At 38.3% G+C, this 23,526-nt stretch overlaps 1 protein-coding gene across 1 annotated transcript in view; it reads right to left on the reverse strand.

The window, feature by feature from the left end:
* Positions 1-3,846: 3,846 nt before the first annotated feature.
* The window catches only part of LOC123677725 (collagen alpha-5(IV) chain), a 79,107-nt gene continuing 59,427 nt past the window's right edge, over positions 3,847-23,526 (reverse strand). The window contains exons 2-14 of the mRNA XM_045614414.1: positions 19,269-19,478; positions 19,168-19,212; positions 17,549-17,833; positions 16,915-17,163; positions 16,083-16,863; positions 13,772-14,249; positions 13,599-13,717; positions 11,583-12,572; positions 11,326-11,524; positions 9,318-10,597; positions 9,048-9,225; positions 7,872-7,986; positions 3,847-4,849 (exon numbers count right to left, since the gene is read on the reverse strand). Of these exons, the coding sequence (XP_045470370.1) occupies positions 4,259-4,849; positions 7,872-7,986; positions 9,048-9,225; positions 9,318-10,597; positions 11,326-11,524; positions 11,583-12,572; positions 13,599-13,717; positions 13,772-14,249; positions 16,083-16,863; positions 16,915-17,163; positions 17,549-17,833; positions 19,168-19,212; positions 19,269-19,478 (5,520 nt within the window). The 3' untranslated portion in view covers positions 3,847-4,258. The remainder of the gene's footprint in view (positions 4,850-7,871; positions 7,987-9,047; positions 9,226-9,317; positions 10,598-11,325; positions 11,525-11,582; positions 12,573-13,598; positions 13,718-13,771; positions 14,250-16,082; positions 16,864-16,914; positions 17,164-17,548; positions 17,834-19,167; positions 19,213-19,268; positions 19,479-23,526) is intronic.

The raw sequence follows: 23,526 nt of genomic DNA on the forward strand, positions 1-23,526 counted from the left end.
TTGCCGATAGGCTTGATGATTTACAACGAAAAACAACTTGTAAAAATGAGGAAAGCACTGACTTGTAGTCGGGAGCTTTTGAGTGCTCTTTCGTTATTGAGTCCTTGGAGATCACAGAACTGTATAAACGAGAATTTTTTTCGATGACGCGACAAACACGAATATTCGCAGGTAGTTTGAAACTGTTATTCTCAATATTTCTACACGCAAAATCTCATCCCGATTGTGGGATCCCATAAGCATGGGATCATCTTATGTAGATTTGAAATGAATCACGTTTAATACGCAAGTGGTTATTTGCATCCGAAATAGTGTACTTTGTATGCATATTTTATCGATATCCGGTTTGAAGGACCAAGAATGTAGTTTTGTTGGCTTTGTAGTAATTAGAGTTTGAAGTTTTGAAATTATTTATTTAGCTTACTGTGCGTACAGTCTGAATGTGACTTCAATACCAATATACTTCGTTTATCTATGTTCAATGGGAATTTATTACATTCCACTCAATAATTGGGCTTTTCTGGCCTTGACTGCAGCGAAGGACTCGATAATAGAGTCAAAATCAAATTTTTGGGCTGAATCCGATTCTAAGCATAGAGTCGATATTATTTCATAATTGACTATTTTTAATGCTATATTCCAGTATCTACATGATATACATCAGAGTGAGTAAAAGAATACATCGACTGTTAGACCCGACGAACTGGTATAGTATATAATGTTAGGGCTGTGAAGGCCCAGACGTAAAATGAATATTCGACGTCTTATATTGTTTCATGGGATGAGTAAAAAAAAAATCAAAATTTTTTGTGCACACTTATATGGCGAGTTGTTCTCGAGCCCTATTTCTAAGGATTATACGTGCTTCGTTCTGAGATCACTGGTAGACTCTTCAGTTAGGCAATTCAGCGATCTCTGCAGAGACACCCTCCTCTCACACCATCGTATAGAGGTGACTCTGCTGCAACGCGGCGACCCCCATAAACTCGCCGGGGTCGTAGTAGAGTATGGCACGGCGCCCATAACGCCACCTCTGGCAAACAGAGTCACTACACTTATATTGCAAGATTCTGAAAATTACGGGCCCCCAAAAATCACGCCTTCGGGGAAAATCCACCCCCCCCCCCTCCCTCGACGGGCCTGTTATAACTGTCAGGGGTGAGGGGCTTGGCATCTACTTATCTATGGGGCTTGGAGCATGGCCCACTGGCCACTGGCTAGTGCTATATCATAGTATAAGGATTCCTTTCCTTATACTATGGCTATATATTGTAGTGATTCTTTGCTTGCCCGACAGATGGCGTCGTGCGCTATGCATTTTTCGGAACAGCTTGGGATCATAGAAATATAATAACTTATGAAACACAGCCACCCTCTGATAGAGGGCGCACCTGAGAATGTATCGCCAAAATGTTTCATAACACCTTTGAAATAAACTGAAAACTTTAGGATATGTTTAATTGGTCTTCCAGGACGAACTATTGCAGTAGTTTATTATTTGGGAATAAATTAAAACTCTGACAGTTAGCCTTTCTAAGAAGCTTTTTTTGGACACCATAGGATTCAATCCAATGGTTTTAAAAATTTAGTATTTCTGGATAATTAAAACCCTATGTGTATAAAGGAGGGCTGTACGTCGCTCTCCAAATAGACAGCAATTATAGAGTAATAAACATAGATAGAGGGAGTATATGCAATTTTTACATGTCCCCAACATGGTTAGATTACGTTGTCGGATTGTGATAAACACTGCTCAACAATTGATAGGGATCACTTACTTGTTCTAAATTTATTTCTGAAATATTCGCTCCAAGATTATAAATTTAGTCAGATATCAGAGTATTTTCTGTTGATAATATGGTTCACTTGAGAAAAGAATGAAAAAAAATGGAAAGTTGGAGAGAAAAAAAGACTTTATTAGGAACACTCAAAATTCTGTGTTTGAATAACATAAAAATTTTATGATGAAACCACAAGAAGGCTGAAGTTTCGGTTAAGCTAGTACTTAGTTGGTCCCCCACGAGCTCGTCTCAAGCATTCTACCCTACGAGGCATACTTTCGATCAAACGATTTATAAAATTTTGGGGCAAATTCGTCCAAATATCCCGTAAAGTGTTAGAAAGGTCCTCCAGGTTATTGATCGGTTGTTCTAAGGTTGACAATTGTCTAGACATCTCAGACCAGACATGTTCGATGAAATTCATGTCTGGAGAGCGAGCTGGCCAGTCCATCCTATCAATAGCATGAGTTTCTAGCGCTTCATTAACCAGACGACTACGGTGTGGACGGGCATTATCGTCAATTAAAATGAAATTCTCGCCCACGGCAGCCGCAAACGGAACAATTATGGGTTCAATAATCTCTGGCTGGTCATGGTGGTGTTCTGCAGAACAACCAACTCTGTGCGTTGGTTCAAACAAATGCCTCCCCATACACATATAGAACCTCCGCCAAAAGCTGTTGTGGGTACCATAAACTGTTCTGCATACCTTCGACCTCTTTCCCTCTAAGCAAGAATACGTCCATCGGAGTTGATCAAACGAAATCTAGACTCATCCGTAAATAAACATCGGTTCCAATCTTCAAGTGTCCAATTGCGGTGCTCCTCAGCCCATTGCCGTCGATGAACCCGGTGTTCCCTATTCAAACGGGGATGTTGTACCCTCCTACGTGCTCTCAAACCACGAACATGTAGTCGTCGTCTCACAGTCTGGTTGGAAATTAGAACTCCTGTTGCAACTCTCAGTGATCTATTGAGCCGCGACGCCGGGTGAGTGGGATTTCTCCTAGCATTGAGGATCAAAAGAAGATCTTGGGCAGCTGTTGTACTGCGCTGCCGACCTCCCCCATGAACATAAGCTACTGAGTCGTTTTGGATGAACCTATTCCAAGCCCGACTCACGACACTTTGCGAAACATTCAACCGCCGGGACACTTCTCGCCGGGACACTTCTCGCTGGGACAAACCTTCCTGTATCCACCGTATGATTTGGTTCAGTTGCACAGGAGCCAAACGTCTTCTCGGCATGACTGATAAGCTGATATTGTTCTCATTTCTTCAATTATTGTCACCTTATGTGTTTGAACGTGAGAAAAAAACAGATTTAATAACAAATACTACATTGCTTTTCACTCCACCTGTAACAGCCTACAGATAATAATCGATTTTGTGAACAAGAGCCGATGAAGTGAGGAAGACTTTGATATAATCAACTCAAAACATCTCACTTTTTCCTTAGAGATAATATAATGTACAGATATTCACGAGATAACTTGAAAAAAATACAAATGAAGAGAAGTTCATAAGTGATCCCTAGCAATTGTTGATCAATGTATTTTCAAATCCACAATTTTGGTATATCGTTATGAATGTATATTATATTGGATGAAATATATTCATTTGAGAGTTGAAAGTGCAAATTTGAATATTTAGAATCCGATATTTTTCCTAATTGTCGAATTTATAATAAGCAGAATATTTATCATTTTCTGTATCTACCTGCTGAAATACAAGGTTTGGCAACTTTTGCTCTCCTAGTGTCATTGGTTGTTTCACGTCGTTTGGCGCGCTTGAAGTTTGTTTTCTGAATTTTTGATATATTTAGGTATTTATTTCAATATATTTTGAGTTAATATGAAACTTTGATTCACTATGGACATTAGAAGTGCGTTCTTTGTGGAGAAACTTGCAAATTGAGTGAAATATCGTATCACTGATATGTTTTCTTTTCCGCGCGCTTCATGTCAAATTTGATAGTTCATGTTGGGACAAAATTTGCTTACTGAAAATGACATATGCTCCCTCTATCTATGTTTATTACTCTGAGATAGCAATAAAAAAGAAGTATCGAAACAAATATTTATTTCATCTCATTTTTTATTAATTAATAGTTCTATTTCAGTTACACAAATATGGACATGAGAATACTAGTGGCAGTGTATCTTATTAGATAGAGCGTTTTATATAAATGTACGGCGTATATTAGTTAAAGCTAAGTCTAAAGGAGTCACATAAAATATAATCTTCAATATTGCTCATTTAAGATCAGGGTGAAAGGTGAAATTGTGAAACCCGAATGAACAACTGCAAAATATTGAAACTAACATTGTCCAACTTCTCAAACGTCATTTTCCTATCTCCATCACATAGATCATAGTCTCAATTTATTTCATTGGCATCTTGAACAACTAAAAATAGTTATAATACAATTCGAACATACATATTCACATAATTACATTAATTAATGGCACTGAAAATCACACGTTATTCTGAATGATATGCGTCGTGGCGTGTTTTTTATGTCTTCTCATTCCCTGTCGAATGCGTCTACCCTGTTGCTGATTTCTGTTATATCGATCGTAGGCGCTACGGTAAGGATCTCTGCTGTCAGGATAGGATACAGGACGAGGCCTTCTTTCGTAATATCTATTTGAACCCCTTTGATATGCTACTTCGTTATCTCTAGAGTCGTAGCTTCTACCAGTGTTGGAAGCAGAAGAAGGTTGACGTCTACTTTCTGGATATCTGTTTGTGGGTTGTCGGAATTCAGGAGGTGGAACACGCCTCTCTGGAACTCGTCTCTCTGGAACATTGTATCTTCTTCTTATGCAAACCGAGCATCTACTTATTCTAGACGTTAGATATCCAGCTTTCAGAGTTTCTTGTCTTGGTTTCTTGAACATATTGTTATCTTCGATGGTAGCCAGCCAGTAGGAAGTAGCTGTTGCGAAGTAGTTACATCTTCCGTGACCATGACATTCAATGAAGGGTTTCGGTCTGAATTCCTCGAGGCAAGAACCAGGGGACACTAAGGATTGGCCTGCTCCAGCAGCGTTGGCGTCTGTATGCTATAAATCGAAAATGATGTGTTAAAAAAATGGCTTTTCGAAATGAACAATAGTCAAGGGATATAAATATACTAACTGACAAAGAAACTGCAACAGCCAAAAGGAGCTGTTTAAATTTTTTTGGTAAAACATAGATAGTATAGCAAGGAGTAGATAAATGATTGAAATTTGGAAAAAAAAGAAGGGTTTCTATTTTTTTTTAATAAATTTGTTAATAATGTATTTGTCCACCCTGATTATCTATACACTTCCCAACACGTCTCGGCATTGATACAACAAGATGCTCTATTTCTTGAGAGATACTATCCCAAGCTACTTTATGTCTCAGAGCCGCCAAAGTCCGTGGGGGCTGGGGTAAATTTCCAAGCCTTCTACCCATGTCTTAAACATGGGCGAAAGATCGAGGGATCTGGGCGGCCATAGCAAAAGATTCACATTGGTCGCATCGAAACAGTTCAAACTAACTCTGGCAACATGAGGTCGGGCATTATCTTTCTGAAATATTGGATTCTCGAGCCGGTTAAGGTAAGGGAGAACATATAGGTCCAATATTTTTTCAGGGTAACGCAGTGCTGTTACCTCGAATAAAAACTAAAGGTGACCTACTTGCATGTGCAATAGCACCCCATACCATAACGCCTACTGTCCAATGTACAGTGCATCCCATTTTGTGTGAGACTGCCAGGTTTCTCGCTTGTTATTTAAGATAGAGCCTTGCGGTTTTCACGTTCCTGTCCTACTTTTTCGTGAAACTCAAGTTGGTCTAATCAGATTTTGCATAACTGTTTCCGTTCAAGAGATACAGGGTGATTTTGGAAATTGATACTTTTCGAACCCCTCCTTTATCTCCGAAGTTATTAGAAATAATGCTGAGGTAAAAACTACGTCTGAATCAGAATTTTGCGTAGAATCCAGTGACGTACTCAAATTTTTTTTTCGGGGTATGGTTTTGAAGATTCAACACAAACCTATATTTTTTTAATGGAACACCCTATATATCATTACTTCGTTGAATTCGTTATTTTTTTCCCTTCAAAATGATGTATGATACTATATAGGTAGAATGATCAGAAATGTTAAAAAAACACTAAAACATCAAATAATGATGATTTTTTGTTAATGAGCAATGGATTTCCAATATGAAAAAAAGGTTCAATTGGATAATTTTAATTTGTGATTTTTATAAATAGTAGAATAAGCAAACAAAGATAATACACTCATCACTAACATGAAAAACAAAACGTAGGTACCTACCTAATAGCAACAAATAAATAATACAAAAATTCATAAACATTGCATGATATCTTACAGCTTAAACTGTTCAAATGACTGTCCATTTTTCTCTAATACATAATTGACAAAACTTTTCAATACGCCTGAGTGTATTTAATATTATAAAAAGGCGGTTTTGTAAATCCTGGAAAACTGCCTCTCTTGATGCACGAAGTTCTTCGAGACTGTTATGTCTTTTACTGTAGTATATTATATGTATTAGGGAATATGGACAGCAATTTGAACAGTTTAATCTGTAAGATATTATGCAATGTTTATGAATTTTTTTATTATTCATTTGTTGCTATTAGGTAGGTACCTACGTTTTGTTTTTCGTATTAGTGATGAGTGTATTATATTTGTTTGCTTACTATAAATAAAAATTACAAATGAAAATTATCCAATTAATCTTTTTCTTCTTATGGAACACGCTCATTAACAAAAAATCATCATTATTTGATGTTTTAGTGTTTTTTTAACATTTCTGGCCATCCTACCTATATAGTGTCATATATTATTTTGAAGGGAAAAAAATAACGAATTCAACGAAGTAATGATATATAGGGTGTTCCATTGAAAAAAATATAGGTTTGTGTTGAATCTTCAAAACCATACCCCGAAAAAAAAAATTTAGTACGCCACTGGATTCTACGCAAAATTCTGATTCAGACGTAGTTTTTACCTCAGCATTATTTCTAATAACTTCGGAGATAAAGGAGGGGTCCGAAAAGTATCAATTTCCAAAATCACCCTGTATCTCTTGAACGGAAACAGTTATGCAAAATCTGATTAGACCAACTTGAGTTTCACGAAAAAGTAGGACAGGAACGTGAAAACCGCAAGGCTCTATCTTAAATAACAAGCGAGAAACCTGGCAGTCTCACACAAAATGGGATGCACTGTACATGACGCTCAACATCAAACTAAGGTTCAAGTCTTTTTCCCCGACGTCGTCTAACCCTTCTTCGGCCATCATGTGCACCCAAGGAGAATCGAGATTCATCAGAAAAGACGACCTGATGCCATTACACATTCCAATGTTGACGTCCTCTGCACCACTGTAATCGATGCCAGCGATGCTCAACCTTTAAAGGTAACACAAGGTGGGGTCCATGATGCTGCAATCCAAAAGACCTTATCCGACGGTAAACCGTTTGGACAGTTAAGGATGGCCTTGTTCTCCTAACTACTCATCACCCAAAGATCGAGTTGTCGCAAATCGGTCTCTAATAGCAGTAAGTCTTATATGTCGATCTTGAGCTTCATTTGTGACCCTTCGACGTCCGGTGTCAACTCTTCTTCGATTTTGGGCATTATCAAACCACGCTTGACAACATCTCATAACAGTAGTTGGATTTCTGTTCTTACGGTTAGCGATTTCTCGAAATGACAACCCCGCCTCCCGTAAACCAATAATTTGACCTCTTTCAAATTCACTTAGCTGGCGAAAAATTCTGCGTACACGTGCTCTAGGCATCTTAACAACAACTAAACATCGACTTTGGATCTCCACGAACAGCTGCTTTGTTGTAAAATTCAAAGAAAATTGCAAAAAAGACTACAATATTAAAGTAACAATAATTGTTCACATGAAAAAACCTTCACGATTTTTTTCTCCAAATTCAATCATTTACTCCTTGCTATACTATCGGTGTTGTACCAAAAAAAATTAAAATTTAAACAGTTTCAGGGTGTTGGAGTTTCTTTGTCAGTTAGTATAACTAAATAAGAGTGCAGTCATCATTATTACCATTATGAAACTGTATCCAAACCATAATTCATCCCATCCACTTGGACACTGAGGAATTGTTGTTGTTTGACTGTGTATTGCCATTACCCTAGTTGGAGCCTCACATACAGAGCATCTGAAATTTGTACCAGATGAAATATGATTTTATCTATCGTAACGGCAGTTCATGCAGTTCAAATTATCAATAAATCCTAAGCACTTTACATAATATGTAAATGGTATCACCAATTTCAGAAATATGAAATAAGCTCGAATCATTTATAGAAAAAAGCGAACGAAAAAATTGAAATTGTTCTTGCTCTGAGATCTTAAGTGACGAAAACGTATACTGAAGGTTCAAATATATCAATATCATTAAATTGAAACATTTGTTTTCAAAACATGATGAAATGATAAATTGTTCGTTAAAAGTTGAGGATATTGAATTAATTTGTGGTCTACCATTTTTGGGTCTCTGACAAACACTTCCAGTTGCGAGTACCTTGCTAGTACAAGCGTTATAACACTTTGGGTAACATTGAAAAAATTGGCCTCTTGCATTCGCGTTCGACCTTCGACCAGGCTGAAGCTCCTCAATTGCTTTGTTAGCACCGTCCTCGGATAAACTTGTTTTGGTTTATGAAAATTCGATTTCAAATTGCGTAGAACCCTTTGATCTTATTGAAGAAGAAATATGGATTGAAGAGAAAATCATTAAAATGTGCATTTTCACAAAGACAAACATTTATTAAACTCGATAAAAACCTTTTTCAATAAATCAGAAGACATTTTATTATGAGTTAATTGAAAGAAAAATAGATGATATGATATGATTTTCTCTTCAATCCATATTTCTTCTTCAATAAGATCAAAGGGTTCTACGCAATTTGAAATCGAATTTTCATAAACCAAAACAAGTTTATCCGAGGACGGTGCTAACAAAGCAATTGAGGAGCTTCAGCCTGGTCGAAGGTCGAACGCGAATGCAAGAGGCCAATTTTTTCAATGTTACCCAAAGTGTTATAACGCTTGTACTAGCAAGGTACTCGCAACTGGAAGTGTTTGTCAGAGACCCAAAAACATGAATTAACCTTTAACGAGCAGTTTATTTCACAGTTTTCTACCTCACAGAAAATGTGTAGGCTATTGATGTATTGATTTTAATAGTTATTTATAACCTCAGTTTGAGTTGATTACCTTGATATATATCTGCCTACTTCTGGGGATGGAATAGGTGTCATCGTAGCTGGCATTGGTTCAGTAGTCGATAACCAATAACTGTAGTCGTTATTTTGAGCATAATTACATACATCGTTCAGGTTACAATGCAGATATGGCATCGTGTTGAATTTTCGGAGACAACTTCCAGGAGCACCTACAAATAATTGAAAAAAAATTAGATCTAATATCAGGGTGGTCAATATAGTATTCATCAACATTTTTAAAATAATGAAGGATTTCTCTTACCTAAATCTTGTCCTTGAGCTTGGGCATCTCCCATTATATGCAGTAAAGAGAATCCATCCCAAAGTTTAATCGTGTCTCTCGGACAAATCGGAATCTGTTCAGACTGAGAATGTCTCGAGAAGTAGAAACCTCTACTTTTCGGCCCTGGAGGGGAAGGAGCCGGATCTCCTCTAGGTCCCTTTTGCCCAGGTAGACCTCTTATGCCTGCGGCTCCTTGCAATCCTATATCACCTCTTTGTCCTTTTGCACCTTTCAAACCAGGCAATCCATCGAAACCAACATCACCTCTGTAACCTTTTTCACCTATTCTTCCTTTCAACCCAGGACGTCCCGGAAATCCTCTCATTCCTTTCTGACCGTCAAAACCGGGAAGACCTTGATCTCCTGGCGCACCAGGGAATATAGTAGTGAACCAGTCACCAGGCTCACCCTTCTGGCCATTGAATCCATCAATTCCACGGGGTCCAGGATAACCTTCGTTTCCTCGCATTCCTTTAACACCTTGGCGTCCTTGGAACCCAGGACTTCCTTCGATACCTATGTCACCACGTTGCCCTTTTTCACCTCTGAATCCAACAGCTCCTCGGAAACCTATTTCACCTTTTTGTCCTTTGGAATTTATAGACGGAAATCCATAGTCCCCTTGGATACCTTTCTCTCCAGGAATTCCAGGAAAACCATCTTGTCCTGCCATACCTTCCAAACCTATTTCTCCTCGAATACCTTGATATCCTATATTTCCTTGCATTCCTTTGGGACCTCTTAAGCTTATTCCTGGAATTCCAGGGGCTCCACGATACCCATCTTCTCCAAGTTCACCTGGAGCACCTTTCTGTCCCATCTTTCCAGGAGGTCCTTCGAATCCATCGAATCCTGGCTCTCCGGGTTCGCCAAATTCCGGGTTTTGTCCCGGTTGACCTGGTGATCCTGGTAAACCATCGTCACCTTTTCCGCCTTTAAGTCCTGGAAATCCTGTTTCGCCTGTTAGACCGTCAAATCCGTTATCTCCTCTTTCTCCTTTTAAGCCATCTCTTCCGGGATATCCTTGATCACCTTGAAGACCTTTAGCGCCCTTTAGTCCATGGAAACCGGTGTCACCCATATCTCCAGGTTCAACATTACCAAATGATGGGAATCCAGGTAAACCCTTATCTCCTTTCAATCCAGGAGAACCAGGTGGTCCTGTTATTCCTGGTGGTCCAACATCTCCAGGCAGTCCTGGTCTTCCTAGTTGGCCAGGTTCGCCGTCTTTGCTTCTTTCTCCTTTCCTTCCTGGTATTCTGAAATATTTCGACCAAATTTTACACATTTAAAATGGATTATAAATAATATTATTCATTTCAGGATCTCAGAAATCGACTCACAAGAAAAAACTTAACATCGAGGGCATTAAGTTATTGAACTTATGAATGAATCTTTCAAGAGTGGAGCAGATACTTTTTCGTATTCCTTCATGGTGACGATAACATGTTCACCGAGATTTTTGAATAACGATCATGGTTAGGCAAAAAATAACTTTTTGGGCAAGTAATTTCTCGGTGGTCTACATCAAGTCAACACGGAAGAGAACGTAAACAAGGCATTCTCCACCTGCACTTTACCAAAATAAACAATGGGACATAATTAACAATTTTTTTAAATTTTTTGTTTGAACTCTCAATTTATTTGATCATTCTTTATTATAATTCATTTTTCACCAAATTATACAACATAGTTTTTGTCGACGTTTTTTACTCGTGGTCTAGTTTACTTCGGAGTGTTCCAGCTCCTAGTTACAATTTACGACCTAGTTACAATATACTCCTGAAGATACCTATTGTAGTTGAGTACAACTGAACAACCTACTAGATCAAAACAGAAAAGTTTCTGTTGATCATTCATTTTATTCAAATATCTCATCAATCAGGATATCATACTTTGTTTCAAAAATGTTCTGCTCAAATGGTGAATAGTTGTTATTTATTATATATTTTTTGTTTTTGGAAGAACTTGTGGCGAAATGACTTACCCTCTAAATCCCCTCTCTCCAATTTCTCCTTTTATTCCAGGTAGACCATTTAATCCTGGCGATCCTATAAATCCTTTGAAACCTTTATCTCCATTCTGCCCCGGTAATCCATCGACACCCACTTCGCCTCTTTCTCCTTTCAACCCAATGGCTCCATTTCTACCATCCAGACCAAACTCGCCGCTCTCTCCCTTCAAACCTAAAAACAGTCGATAACTTTGGATTGTGTACAAAAACAACAAAAAATGATTTCTCACCATCTAAACCAAAAACATCGTAACCCTTCAAACCAGGTGCACCAGGCTGTCCAGGAACTCCAGGAGCTCCATCGAAACCTGGTGGTCCACCTAAGCCATAATCTCCTTGTTCTCCTTTGGGTCCACTGAAAGAGGAGTCACCACGTGCACCCTTGATACCTGTAAAACCCTGATCTCCTCTTGGTCCTGGCAGACCAGGATCTCCTTCGAAACCTTCAAACCCTCGTAGCCCTTTATCACCCCTTTGGCCCTTGAATCCGGCCCTGCCTAGCAATCCTTGCGGACCTGGTGGTCCCCTGCCTCCTCGGAAACCCACATCTCCTCTTTGTCCTATCGAACCAGGTATTCCAGCCATACCTACATATCCTTGACGTCCTGGGAAACCAGCTTCACCTTCATCTCCAGGTGCACCAGATATTCCTGGGAATCCTGGGTCTCCCTTAGCTCCAGGTGCTCCTTTAATCCCTTGCCAACCATCCAGACCACTGAATCCTACATCGCCTTGAAAACCCTTTTCTCCAACTCTTCCTTCGAATCCATCTGGACCAGGTAGCCCCCGTCTCACATCACCCATTTGTCCTTTCATGCCAGACAATCCTGGTGCACCCGCTATTCCGGGAGCCCCTTTAGGTCCTTTCTCTCCTAGGAGACCTGGAAAACCGTCTCTTCCTGTGAAACCAACCATACCAAAATCTCCTGGTTGACCCTTCGGTCCTTGAAGACCAGGTGGTCCTTGTTCTCCAGCTAAAATGGCTAGACCAGGACTACCTCTATCTCCCTTTTGTCCAAAAATGCCATCATAACCCATTTCTCCAGGTTGACCTTCGATTCCAGTTGGCCCTTGTAGACCTCTATCGCCCGGAACACCAGGATATCCTTTAGAACCTTGCGGTCCACGAATAGTCCTTCCCGGTGGTCCAGGATAACCAATATTTCCTCTTGCTCCAAGATCTCCTCTCAAACCTTTGAGCCCTTTCCGACCATATGTACCTGTAAAAATTGAGGAGCAAGTTTTACAGCGATTCGAGATAAATAATAATTATATGGTATTGCATTGATTGGTCAATTCGGAAGCTTAGATTCCGGATCAATATGAACTGTATCCTTGAATAATTAAGATTTCAGAAAATTCTAATTTTTGTCTGGAGGTGAGGAACAAAGTATTTTGTGATTCGATAACTTGAACAGACCCATCCTTTTATTTTTTGAAAAATCAACATGGACATGAAGAAAAGGGGACATGCTCTGTGGCAAAGTATTTTTTCAGTGGAGTAGAGCAAAGGTTTTTCGCCATTGCATAATAGAGTTACCGTCTTCGTGTAATATCTCTCACCTTTGATGTTTTAAACATTCCCTATCCAACGATTTAATGCAACGAATATATTATGTGTTGTTAATACAACATATATTATGTGTTGTTTAGATTATTCGATCGATTGACCAGTACGGATTGTTTTCTATTGTTTGATCGTGAAAATATGTGCATTATTATTTTCTTTTGACAATTTTTCTTCATGGAAACTAGTGTCATTCCATTGTCCTTCGTGTAAACAATTGAAAGTGATTTGGCAGATTCTATAGCTTGTAGAGTGTTTTCATTTTCAACGGAAATAAATATGTCAATACTAATAGTTAAGATAGTCATGAATTGTCTAGGTGCCTGTACGATGGTCTTGAGATTCGATATGGAATAAGTTCTATTAAGATAGCGATACTAGAATTTTCAAAAAGAGGAATTTATTTCATTCCGTTCTGCAGAAAAGACGGGTAAATAGTTTCACTTTGAATTGATAGGGACTGACATCAGTTTAAAGCCACTAGAATTCAAATGAACTGTTCGTTCAATTGACGTATATTTCGATATACATATATGTATTTAAACAAAAAAATTCTTAAATTTTTTCAAAACATATTTAGCAAAAATGCTTTATGCCTTCTAATATGCGCCCGGGCTAATAGTCAAGCTTTATTGAGGTATTGTGAATAGTAGAAAATATTTTGTTTGTTTTAATTTACCTGGCTCTCCTGGTAAACCTTTGAAACCTTTGTCCCCAGTTAATTGAACCTTATTAGCTGCTATTGCGTTTCCTCTTGCTCCTTTTATACCCTCACTACCTGGCTCTCCTTTCCGTCCCCTAAAACGAGTTCGAACGAAATTCAAAACATTCAATTTTGTAAAGCATACTCACATTCTTCCTCGCACTCCTTTGGCACCCATAAGGTCCTCCTTGGTTCTTTCATCAGCGAATCCCTTTGGACCTCTAGGTCCAGCTCTTCCCGGGGACCCATCTAACCCATTTTCTCCATCTGGTCCAGGCGCACCTTGTTCACCTTTAACTCCTTGTTTACCAACCGGTCCTCTCATACCAGGAGCTCCCATTAATCCATCATTGCCCATAAAACCCGGAAAACCTTGATCTCCTTTCTCAGCAGCCTCTGTATGTCCCGGAGCCGGGAAGATCAGTCGTCCATCGGGTCCAGGTATACCAGGCACTCCTTGTGTTCCTGGAGATCCTGAAGCACCATCTAGACCCTCAGGTCCTGGGGGACCTTGCTTTCCGGGTTGACCGCTTTTGCCTCTAGGTCCAGGTAATCCCACAAATCCCATTGGTCCGGGGAAACCAGATCGCCCACTTCCACCTTTCTCACCTTTTGTTCCAGGTAAACCTGAATCATATAATTGAAACTGAGTTAGAATCTTGTGATAATAGTTAGATATTTCTTAGTGGAGTCTGGTCTATAATAACTTAAACTTCTATTGACCATTTATAAAAAAAAATTATTATTAAAGAATCGAGACATTTAAAACCAGTGCTAGGCAAATTTATTTTTTGAAATGTGTGGCATTAAGGCGTCGTAGAGGTGTGGACTGTGAATCTGATCTCATTAGAGAGAATACTGGTGTGGTTTTTGAATCGACTATTTTCTAATCATTGCTTAGCGTAATCTTCAAAATTGCTTCAATTTAGCCCCTCGAGCTCTTGACCTGGACTGGATAGTAATTATTGAGTGTGTTGATAAGTTCAGGAAAACCTCGAGTGAAGTTGGAAGTCAAGGAATTGTATATTCCCGTTTTTTTTTGAAAAAAATGAAGTTGTGGTAATAGTGAATTTAAAGGAGCACGTGATAATATCTTTTCCTTACAACTGCTATGAAAAGTAGCGTATTCTTCATAGCTTACTCAATTTCAAAACTATGTATTGCTCATACTGTGGGAAATATTATTTCTCACGGCACTTTGCCCACACCTCGCTTGGTAGACCAATTAAATTGGGCTTCTGAGTCGTTTCTACGGAAACGCAATAAATTAGCACATACTGTCAACGAAGCCATTTTGATTTGAAGTCCATTACTCGAATTATTGAAATTTGTGCAGTTGTAGGAAAAGTATAGTGTGCAACATGTGGAGAAAGTCCTTTTCTCGCTCGTGTGTTTGCGGCACTCGCCTCTCAGGCTCGTGCCACAAACTTCCACACTCGCGAGAAAAGTTAGACTTTCCCCACTTGTTGCACAATATACTATTTTGTAGTCTTATCTGCAATCATGTTTCAACGTAAATACAAAAGAAGCTTATAGAATTTAGAAACGAAAATTATTAGGTGCACAACTTTGCTTCCGCCGTTTTGCAATAGATAGTTGTAGCGGTAAGTGATAGTCTAAATAAATAGATCGTAGATGTCTTGCAATAAGCAAGTGCTGTATATATGAGTTGAAACTGAAAGATGTTGAACGGCATTTGTTTGCTGGTAAACAGCTGCTTGCAAGACGGAAGGAAATTCTGCATCGCATTATGAAAGGAGACGAAAAATGGATTCATTACGATAATCCTAAGCGCAAAACATCATTGGGATATCCCATCCATGCTTCCTTGTCGACGGTCAAATCGAATATTCTCAGTTTCCAGGTCATGGTAAGTATTTGATGGGACCAGCTCGTCGTAGTGTATTATGAGTTGTTGAAACCGACTGGAACAATCACATGCAATCGTTATCGAGCGCCATTAATGCGTTTAATACAACGAGTGACATGATAAAGTGATTTTACAGCATGACAGTGCTCAAACTCATGTTGCGAAAGTGGTCAAGACATACTTGGAATGGTTGAAATGGAAAGTTCTAGCCCACCCGCCGTTTTCTCCAGATGTTGCTGCCTCGGACTGTCACATGTCCCGATCAATGGCACACGGCCTGGCTGACCAGCACTTCCGGTCTTGTGAAAAATTAAACATTGAATCGATTCGTCGATCGCTTCAAAAGGTGCCCGAATGATGGGAGAAAGTAGTGACCAACGAAGGACAAATACTTTGAATCATGAATGTATAACTTGTTTTTTATAATAAAGCCTTGAATTGCGGAAAAAAACGGCGGCAGCAGAGTTGTACGCCTTTTTTATATGAAATTCCTAGCGCACCAAATGGTTTTGAGAAGAAATCAACTTGCCGCGCACTGTATTGAATGAGAACACATTTTCTTTCAAGTAAAATGGGAATGTTTAACTCACCTGGACGACAAACTCCACAGTCATCTCCTCTTTTTCCTTTCAAGCCATTCAAACCATCAAATCCTGGTACACCATCGTCTCCTGGTGTTCCTGGGAATCCTCGTGGTCCGGGTTCTCCAGGTGGTCCAGTCATATCTTTACCGATTCCTGGAAAACCTTTCGGTCCAGTCAAACCAACATCACCTCGATCACCTCTGGTTCCTCCAATTCCCGGCATTCCCGGCATACCTGGTTCTCCAGCAGGACCGAATATGTCATCACCCCTGAATCCTTTTGTTCCAGTCGGTCCTGCTGGGCCAGTAGGACCTCTTGGACCAGTTCTTCCAGGCTGTCCTGGTAAACCTCGACTACCGTGTTCACCTTTCCAGGTCATTCCTTTGATACCGGCTCCACCAGTTGGTCCAGGGGGCCCTGGTATCCCTGGGGGTCCTTGGGGTCCTGGTGTTCCTTCCAGACCAGGAATACCTGTAATACCTCTTTCTCCGGGTGGACCGATAGGTCCTTGGGGACCTTCGACACCTGGTACGATTTTGTCGAGTGTGGGGTCGTATAATCCTTTTGGACCTTCGATACCTTGTACACCAGGACGTCCAAGTGGTCCGTTTTCACCCATGGCACCTTTTGCACCATCTGTACCAGGATTTCCAGCGTAACCAGGTGCTCCTTTATCGCCTTTTTCTCCACTTGGACCTGGAGGACCTTGCCGACCATTTTTTCCTCTGGGTCCTTCGTATCCTTCATCACCAGGTAATCCACGTTGTCCTTTGAGTCCCGAGATTCCCTAAAATTCTCATTAAATTTTTGCGTTTGAAATTATGTGCGTATTACTTACTGGGTAACCTTTCGAACCTGTTTGACCCTTGAGTCCTCTTGGTCCTATTTCTCCTTTCTCTCCTCTATCTCCACGTATGCCGCGTAAAGATAGACTTGGGGGGAGAACCCACAGTTCATTGTCAGGAGATTCTCCAGGTTCACCAGCTGGACCGATATCTCCAGCTTTACCTGGTTCACCTGCTACTCCCTTAGTATAATCTCCGCGATCTCCAGTTGGTCCCCAGAACCCAGCTTCTCCAGTTATTCCCTGGTAATGAAAATAAACAATCATGACGTCTTCAATCACTTAAAGGTGGCTCAATGCTGAGAATTTTTTAGACTCCAGAAATTGATAATTGTAAAGGGAATTTTGAGTTCTTCCATTCTTTCCCTTCATTTGGGGGTACTCTCTGTGAGCTCATTGAGACTTGAAGGAAAAATTTTTGAGGGAACAGATGATTTGATCAAGATGGGTTCACTATTACTATCATTTTTCCTTTATGGTTATTGCTTCTTGTTTCTATTTTTTAAATATTCCTCAATTTTATTATTTGGGGTAAGAGGGAAGTAGCTTAAGTTAGACTTCGTCCCTAAATTATGTATTATTTTTGTTGCAAGTAGAGGCACTATTGTTATTATTATTAATTACTCACTTGTAATCCTGTAGCTCCAATATAACCTTGTGGTCCCATCAATCCTCTAGGTCCTTGCGGACCTTGACGACCATCGTATCCTGGTATACCAGATTCACCTTTGGTTCCGATAGAATTGCCCCCACCTTCTCCAGGTTCTCCTAATGGTCCTGGTGGTCCATCACGACCTGCTAGACCTCTTTCTCCTGGTGGTCCTCTCCATCCTTTTCGTCCTATGGCTCCGTCAGTTCCATTGCAACCATCTAGCCCTGGGGGACCAGCGAATCCTGGTTCTCCTTCATTTCCCTAAAGGAGATAAAAAATATTTTGAAACATTGAAAATTTATAAGCAATTACATACTCAGAAATATATTTCTCATAACTGAAATTGGAAAAAATTACTATAGAAACAAATGAATAAATTAGCATAAAGACAGATTCAGAATTATTTTCATTACAATCCAATAAACTTATTCGAATTTTTTGAAAACCTAGAGTTTGTGTCAGATATCGTCAACCAGAACTTGAAACCTATTCCAAACTTGAATGAGCTCATAGAAGTAGTAGATATCATAAACTAAGAAGCCGGAGAGTATTTTTTCATCTATTCATTGAAAAATTTGTATATTTGTATAAAAAATCGATAATACAAACAAATTGATTTGATGCCGATGTTCTTATATTGGAGGTATAAAGAAACATAAGAAATTCCTTGGATAATAAAGGAAAAGTCCTTTCAACATGAGCCCCCAAACTCTTTATTTTAGAGATACAGGGTGTTTCTTGTAGTCCTTCTTTTAAGAGATGATTATACCAGTTTATCTTTACTAATCTTCCCTAAAGATTGGGTAAATGAGTACCAAAATTTATAATTGATTTATGTGAATTTTATCACATCTTATTAACTAGATCTTAATAATAATTTGGATTTTCTTGAGAATTACTAAATAATCTTTTGAAGTTTTTTTTCGAAATCGTTACGACAAAAATATGTATACCAAAACCAAAAAAATGTAATACTGGACCGAAGTTTCTTTTTGAATTTTTCTAAACTGCCAGTAGTTCACAAAAAATACATTTGGAAGAAAGAAGTGGGCACTGTTCCAAAAAAAAAAATCACCCTGTAGATTTGCATTCAAAATTAGCATATCACATGATGAAACCTTCAAATTGGAATATCTATACCAAATTTAAGTCGAATATCCTGTGATGCAAAGGTGCTATGAGAAAAAACTTGAAAGAAAAAATTTTTAATTTAACACCCTGTATCTCGAAAACAAAACGTTTACGGTCCCATGGTTATGATACTTTTTTTCTTATAATGATCCGAGGATTCGGTCATTTTTGTTTGTTTCAGTAAAACCTGTATAATGGAAAATCTATTCAGCATTTTTTGACATCTTAGTTATATAGCAGGAAGTTTTGACAGAATTAAGTATTTTGTAGCAAAAATTCACATGCGAAATTTTGTGAAAAACTTACATGCATTCGAATTTGTACAAGCGCGAAACATATCCTGACATAACAACATTGCTTACATGATTTCAATTCTACTTTTTCATTAGGAAGTAAAAGGTCTAAAGAATAAAATCTAAAAAAATATGATTTAGATATTCTCAAATTTAAATTGGTGTACTCACGGGGAAACCAGGAGTTCCAGTAAGTCCTCGAATACCATCGTCACCCTGCAGAAGAAGAAAATGTTACACCATTCAAGCATTTTGCTATGTGTTTATCATACCCTTGGACCTAGTTCTCCCTGTCCTCCTATTTCACCAGCCATACCCTTTTCACCCTTTGGCCCATCTGGTCCAGGAAGACCAGTGTCACCGTATGATCCAGGAGGTGCTGGATGTCCAGGTAAGCCGGGACCTCCAGGTCTTCCCTTTATTCCTGCGCAATTGCATCCTCCACTTGCTTCCAAGGCGGTGGCGCAGCCTCCACAACCACGCTAGAAAAGAATGGAATAATAAAAATAAGTTCATTAATAAAAAAAAATTACAATCTTTACAGACAGCCCCCGTATCGACTGAGCAGATAGATGTCATACAGTAATGTTAGTTGCTTGTAAACATAACGCCATCGATTTGTGTCTGTATCATAAAGTTATTCTCGATTAAACATGTCAGCTTACGAGCCAAATTCTCGTCATCCGCTGGAGGTTTTAATTTTTTGCTTTAATATGAAGAAAACTTCGGCTGAGGCTCATCGAATGCTCTCAAATACGGTGAGGCCGCTATTAGTGAAAGAACATGCCGAAATTGGTTTCAAAGCTTCAAGAACAGTGATTTTGATGTCGAATATCAGCATGACGGTGGAAGACAGAAGCCTTTCAAAGATGCAAAATTGGGGTCATTACTTGATCAAGACTCGTGCCAAACACAACAAGAATTGGCAGCATATTCCCGGTTACAAGGTGTTTGGTGGGACCAGCTCGCCGTAGTATATTATGAGTTGTTAAAACTGACTGAAACAATAACGGCAATCGTAATTGAACGCAATTAATGCGTTCGAGCCGAACATTGAAAGACAAACGGCCGCAATACAACGAAAGACATGATAAAGTGATTTTACAGCATGACAATGCTCGACCCCATGTTGCGAAAGTGGTAAAGATAATGTACTTGGAAACGTTGAAATGGCAAGTCCTGCCCCACCCGCCGTATTCTCCAGACGTTGACCCTCGGACTATCACTTGTGTCGATCAATTGCACACTGGCTGACCAGCACTTCCGGTCTTATGAAGAATTGAAAAAATTGGATCGATTCGTGGATAGTTTCAAAAGATGACCAGTTTTTTCAACGCGGGATTCGTAGGCTGCCCGAAAAATGGGAGAAAGTAGTGACCAGCGATGGACAATACTTTTAATCATAAATGTATAACCAGTTTTTTACAATAAAGCCTCGAATTTCGGAAAAAAACGGCGGAAGCAAACTTGTACGCCTATATGTATGGATTTTTATTGAAATTTTGAAACGTAAAATCAAGTGTCTTATTTCTCTTATTAATATTTTAGATGTAAATATGGTGCGTGTTGAGAATGCGTATCTCCTATCTCACGATTGCATTGCACCTGCGTGAACCAGGTTTTTACATGGACGAGATAGCATAACTACTAACTATGTATATAGTGTCACTCATTGGCAGAGTATTTCCATTTAATTTTTATATTCTATGCATTGTGACAAATGCTGAACTTTTCTGAGAATAAATAGACCAACTATATCTACAATTTTACGATATCGCGATAATACACCACATCGTGTAATTTACATTTTTTGAGCATATCAAAACATATATAGTGAAAACTTCAATGGAGGTAATAATTTTTGATTCGTGGTCGAATCATTCAAATAACAATCTACAATTCGTTGGTTCTGTTAATTGGAAAAATTTTTTCAAGCCACGCTTCCAAACAAAAGATTATTGTCGGAATCTTAACAACCACAGATCAGTGAAGTCAATAGGACTAAAAATAACGAATTGCCTCATCAAAACTGCATATAGTATTTCATGTGACTCATATATTATATGCGTGGATTTCTATAACAAAACCATCACTTGGGCAAATATTTCGCTTCCTTTTGAGAGTTGAAGGTTGTTTGTTCACTATGTTGTTGTGCCTAACTAAACATATGGTTTTCGCATCAAGAATGATGCTATTCACTTCAATTAACTGTTTCAGCAAGCATTTTGATTTCTGAAAGTAAGCCGCCTGGAGATGCATTCAGGAGTGGGTTGCTCAAATTTCACAGGAAATTAGGATCAACCATTGAATGTTGAATGATTATTGTTTTGGGTACATTTCAGTTGATAGCAGGAAATTTGCAAGTTTTCAATGAAACATTTTTCTTTGGATTTTTGACATTTGATATAACGACCTATTCGGGCAACAAGTGCTGTCATTTTTCGTCACGATGTCTGCATTTCGAATTATGCCCAGGGAGGGTTTCAAAAGATAAGGTTTGAACCAGTGGCAACGCCAGCTTTCAAAAACAGGGGTGGCCAAGGGGGGCCAAAGTAAATCGAAATTATAGTTCTGCTAAGCTTGTAATTATTTTAGCCTTAGCATGTCAAATATTAGGGGGACCGGCAGAATTTTACATCATATTCCAAATAATTCGGAAGCGAAGGTAGTGGGGTTTTTCGGCTTTGTGAAATATATAATGAATTTATTCCTCTTTCAATGAGGGTAATAGGAAATTCTGTTTTCATTGGTTGGACTGCAGTGTGTGCAGAACAAGCATATGCTGTTTTTAAGAATCAAGGTTGAAATATGAAAAAGCGGTCAGAAAACTGGGTCAAATTGCCGCCCCTCGAACAGAGACGCCTGAAACGGTCGCTTTACTGTTTGACCCCTAACGTTCGCCTTGTCCATAACATGTTTCCCTGATATGTCATTTCAAATCTACAACTTCCATGGAGATGAAACTAAGTATATATTTATTTTCTCAATAACAATTTCAAGCTTCATGTAAAATTTCAGTATGATCATGTCATCGGAATTAGAGAAAAATCAAGAAGAATAACGAAAAAAAAATTATATTTTTGCGACAACAGTCGTGATAAACTAACGGACAATGATGAAATCATAATAAATTACACCGCATATGTATTTTTGAACAATTATGTGTTCTCCATGGACGCAATTGGTTCATGCATGAAAAAGTGCCCAAAAGCTTCTGACTTCAAGTCGGTGCTTATTTCGAAATTGTTTATTTTTGTATTATGAATGTTGTATGATTGATGCGATATAGAAACCAATTCATGTTTAGTCATATACTTACTTACGTTTGTACATTCTTAGAAAAATTGAAATGTTTCCGGATTGTTTTTTTTTTGTTTTCATATCTCAGAATGCATTAATTAAATTGTAAAATTTTTTGAAGACAATAAATTTTGTTCTAAATGTTTGCGTTCCTAATTTACAAGAGTAAAGGGAGTCCCTTCTATTTTTCGAGATAATTAGATATCAGAAAGCAGAGCATAGATATCTTGATTCTTTCTCGAGTTGCCTACAGGGTGTTTCTGAAAATATTCAAATATTTTGCTATATCTTGGTTTTTGTTCGAGATATTCGAAAAATTCTGAAACGTTTTTTCAATAATTTTATTATTTACCTATATGATATTCATAACAGATCATAGAAATTAATTATCGTTTTAGAGATATGTATAGAAGCAAGTTGATGTTTTTAAATGGGACACGCTGTATTTTTAAACGAAGTTTTTTAGTCACAGATATGTCGAAAACTATCCCGTTTTCGGTTTTTCAAAAATGTCATCCGTTTCAAAGAGATAAGTTTTTCGTCTTCATTTTTTTATGGGACTTTATATATAATTATTTTTCATTTACTTTATTTTGTTTCTATTGTATAATCGTAATCAAGTCATAAACAGGTGTCTCAATTAATTAAAAATTAATTATCGTTTTAGAGATATAGTTGAGAGTTGATGTTTTTGAATGGCACACCATATATATTACTTGATTGAAGTTATACAAGAAATGAATTGAATCTAGAATAAATAAAAAATATTTATGTGTCCATAAAAAAATTTAGACGAAAAACTCAATATCTTTGAAACCGTTTACATTTTTGAAAAACCGGTAATGGGATGATTTTCGACGAATCTGCAGCATCAAACTGCATTGAAAAATATAGGGTGTCCCCCAATTTGCCACTATATCCCTGAAACCAGCATATCTATTTCATCATATGGCATTTTTAAGTTTGGTAGGTACATAATTTTAGTCTTAGTAGCTCACTATTCAAGCTTCCTATGTATCCGTATTTTCATTCAACCGTTGGAAGTTGAAAGTAACTTCTAAATAGATATTCCATCAGTATCGACTATTTTTGGATTAATTCCCTGAAGAAATATATAATAAGATGCTATCGAAACTATTAACATTGATCAATGAAGAATACTTATTCCAGTTATTTCTCTCGCAAAATTTTTCCAAGACTGATAAGAACTACGAGAAGGATATGATATGT

Source organism: Harmonia axyridis, chromosome 4, assembly GCF_914767665.1.
Source record: "Harmonia axyridis chromosome 4, icHarAxyr1.1, whole genome shotgun sequence".
Classification (NCBI taxonomy): Eukaryota; Metazoa; Arthropoda; class Insecta; order Coleoptera; family Coccinellidae; genus Harmonia; species Harmonia axyridis.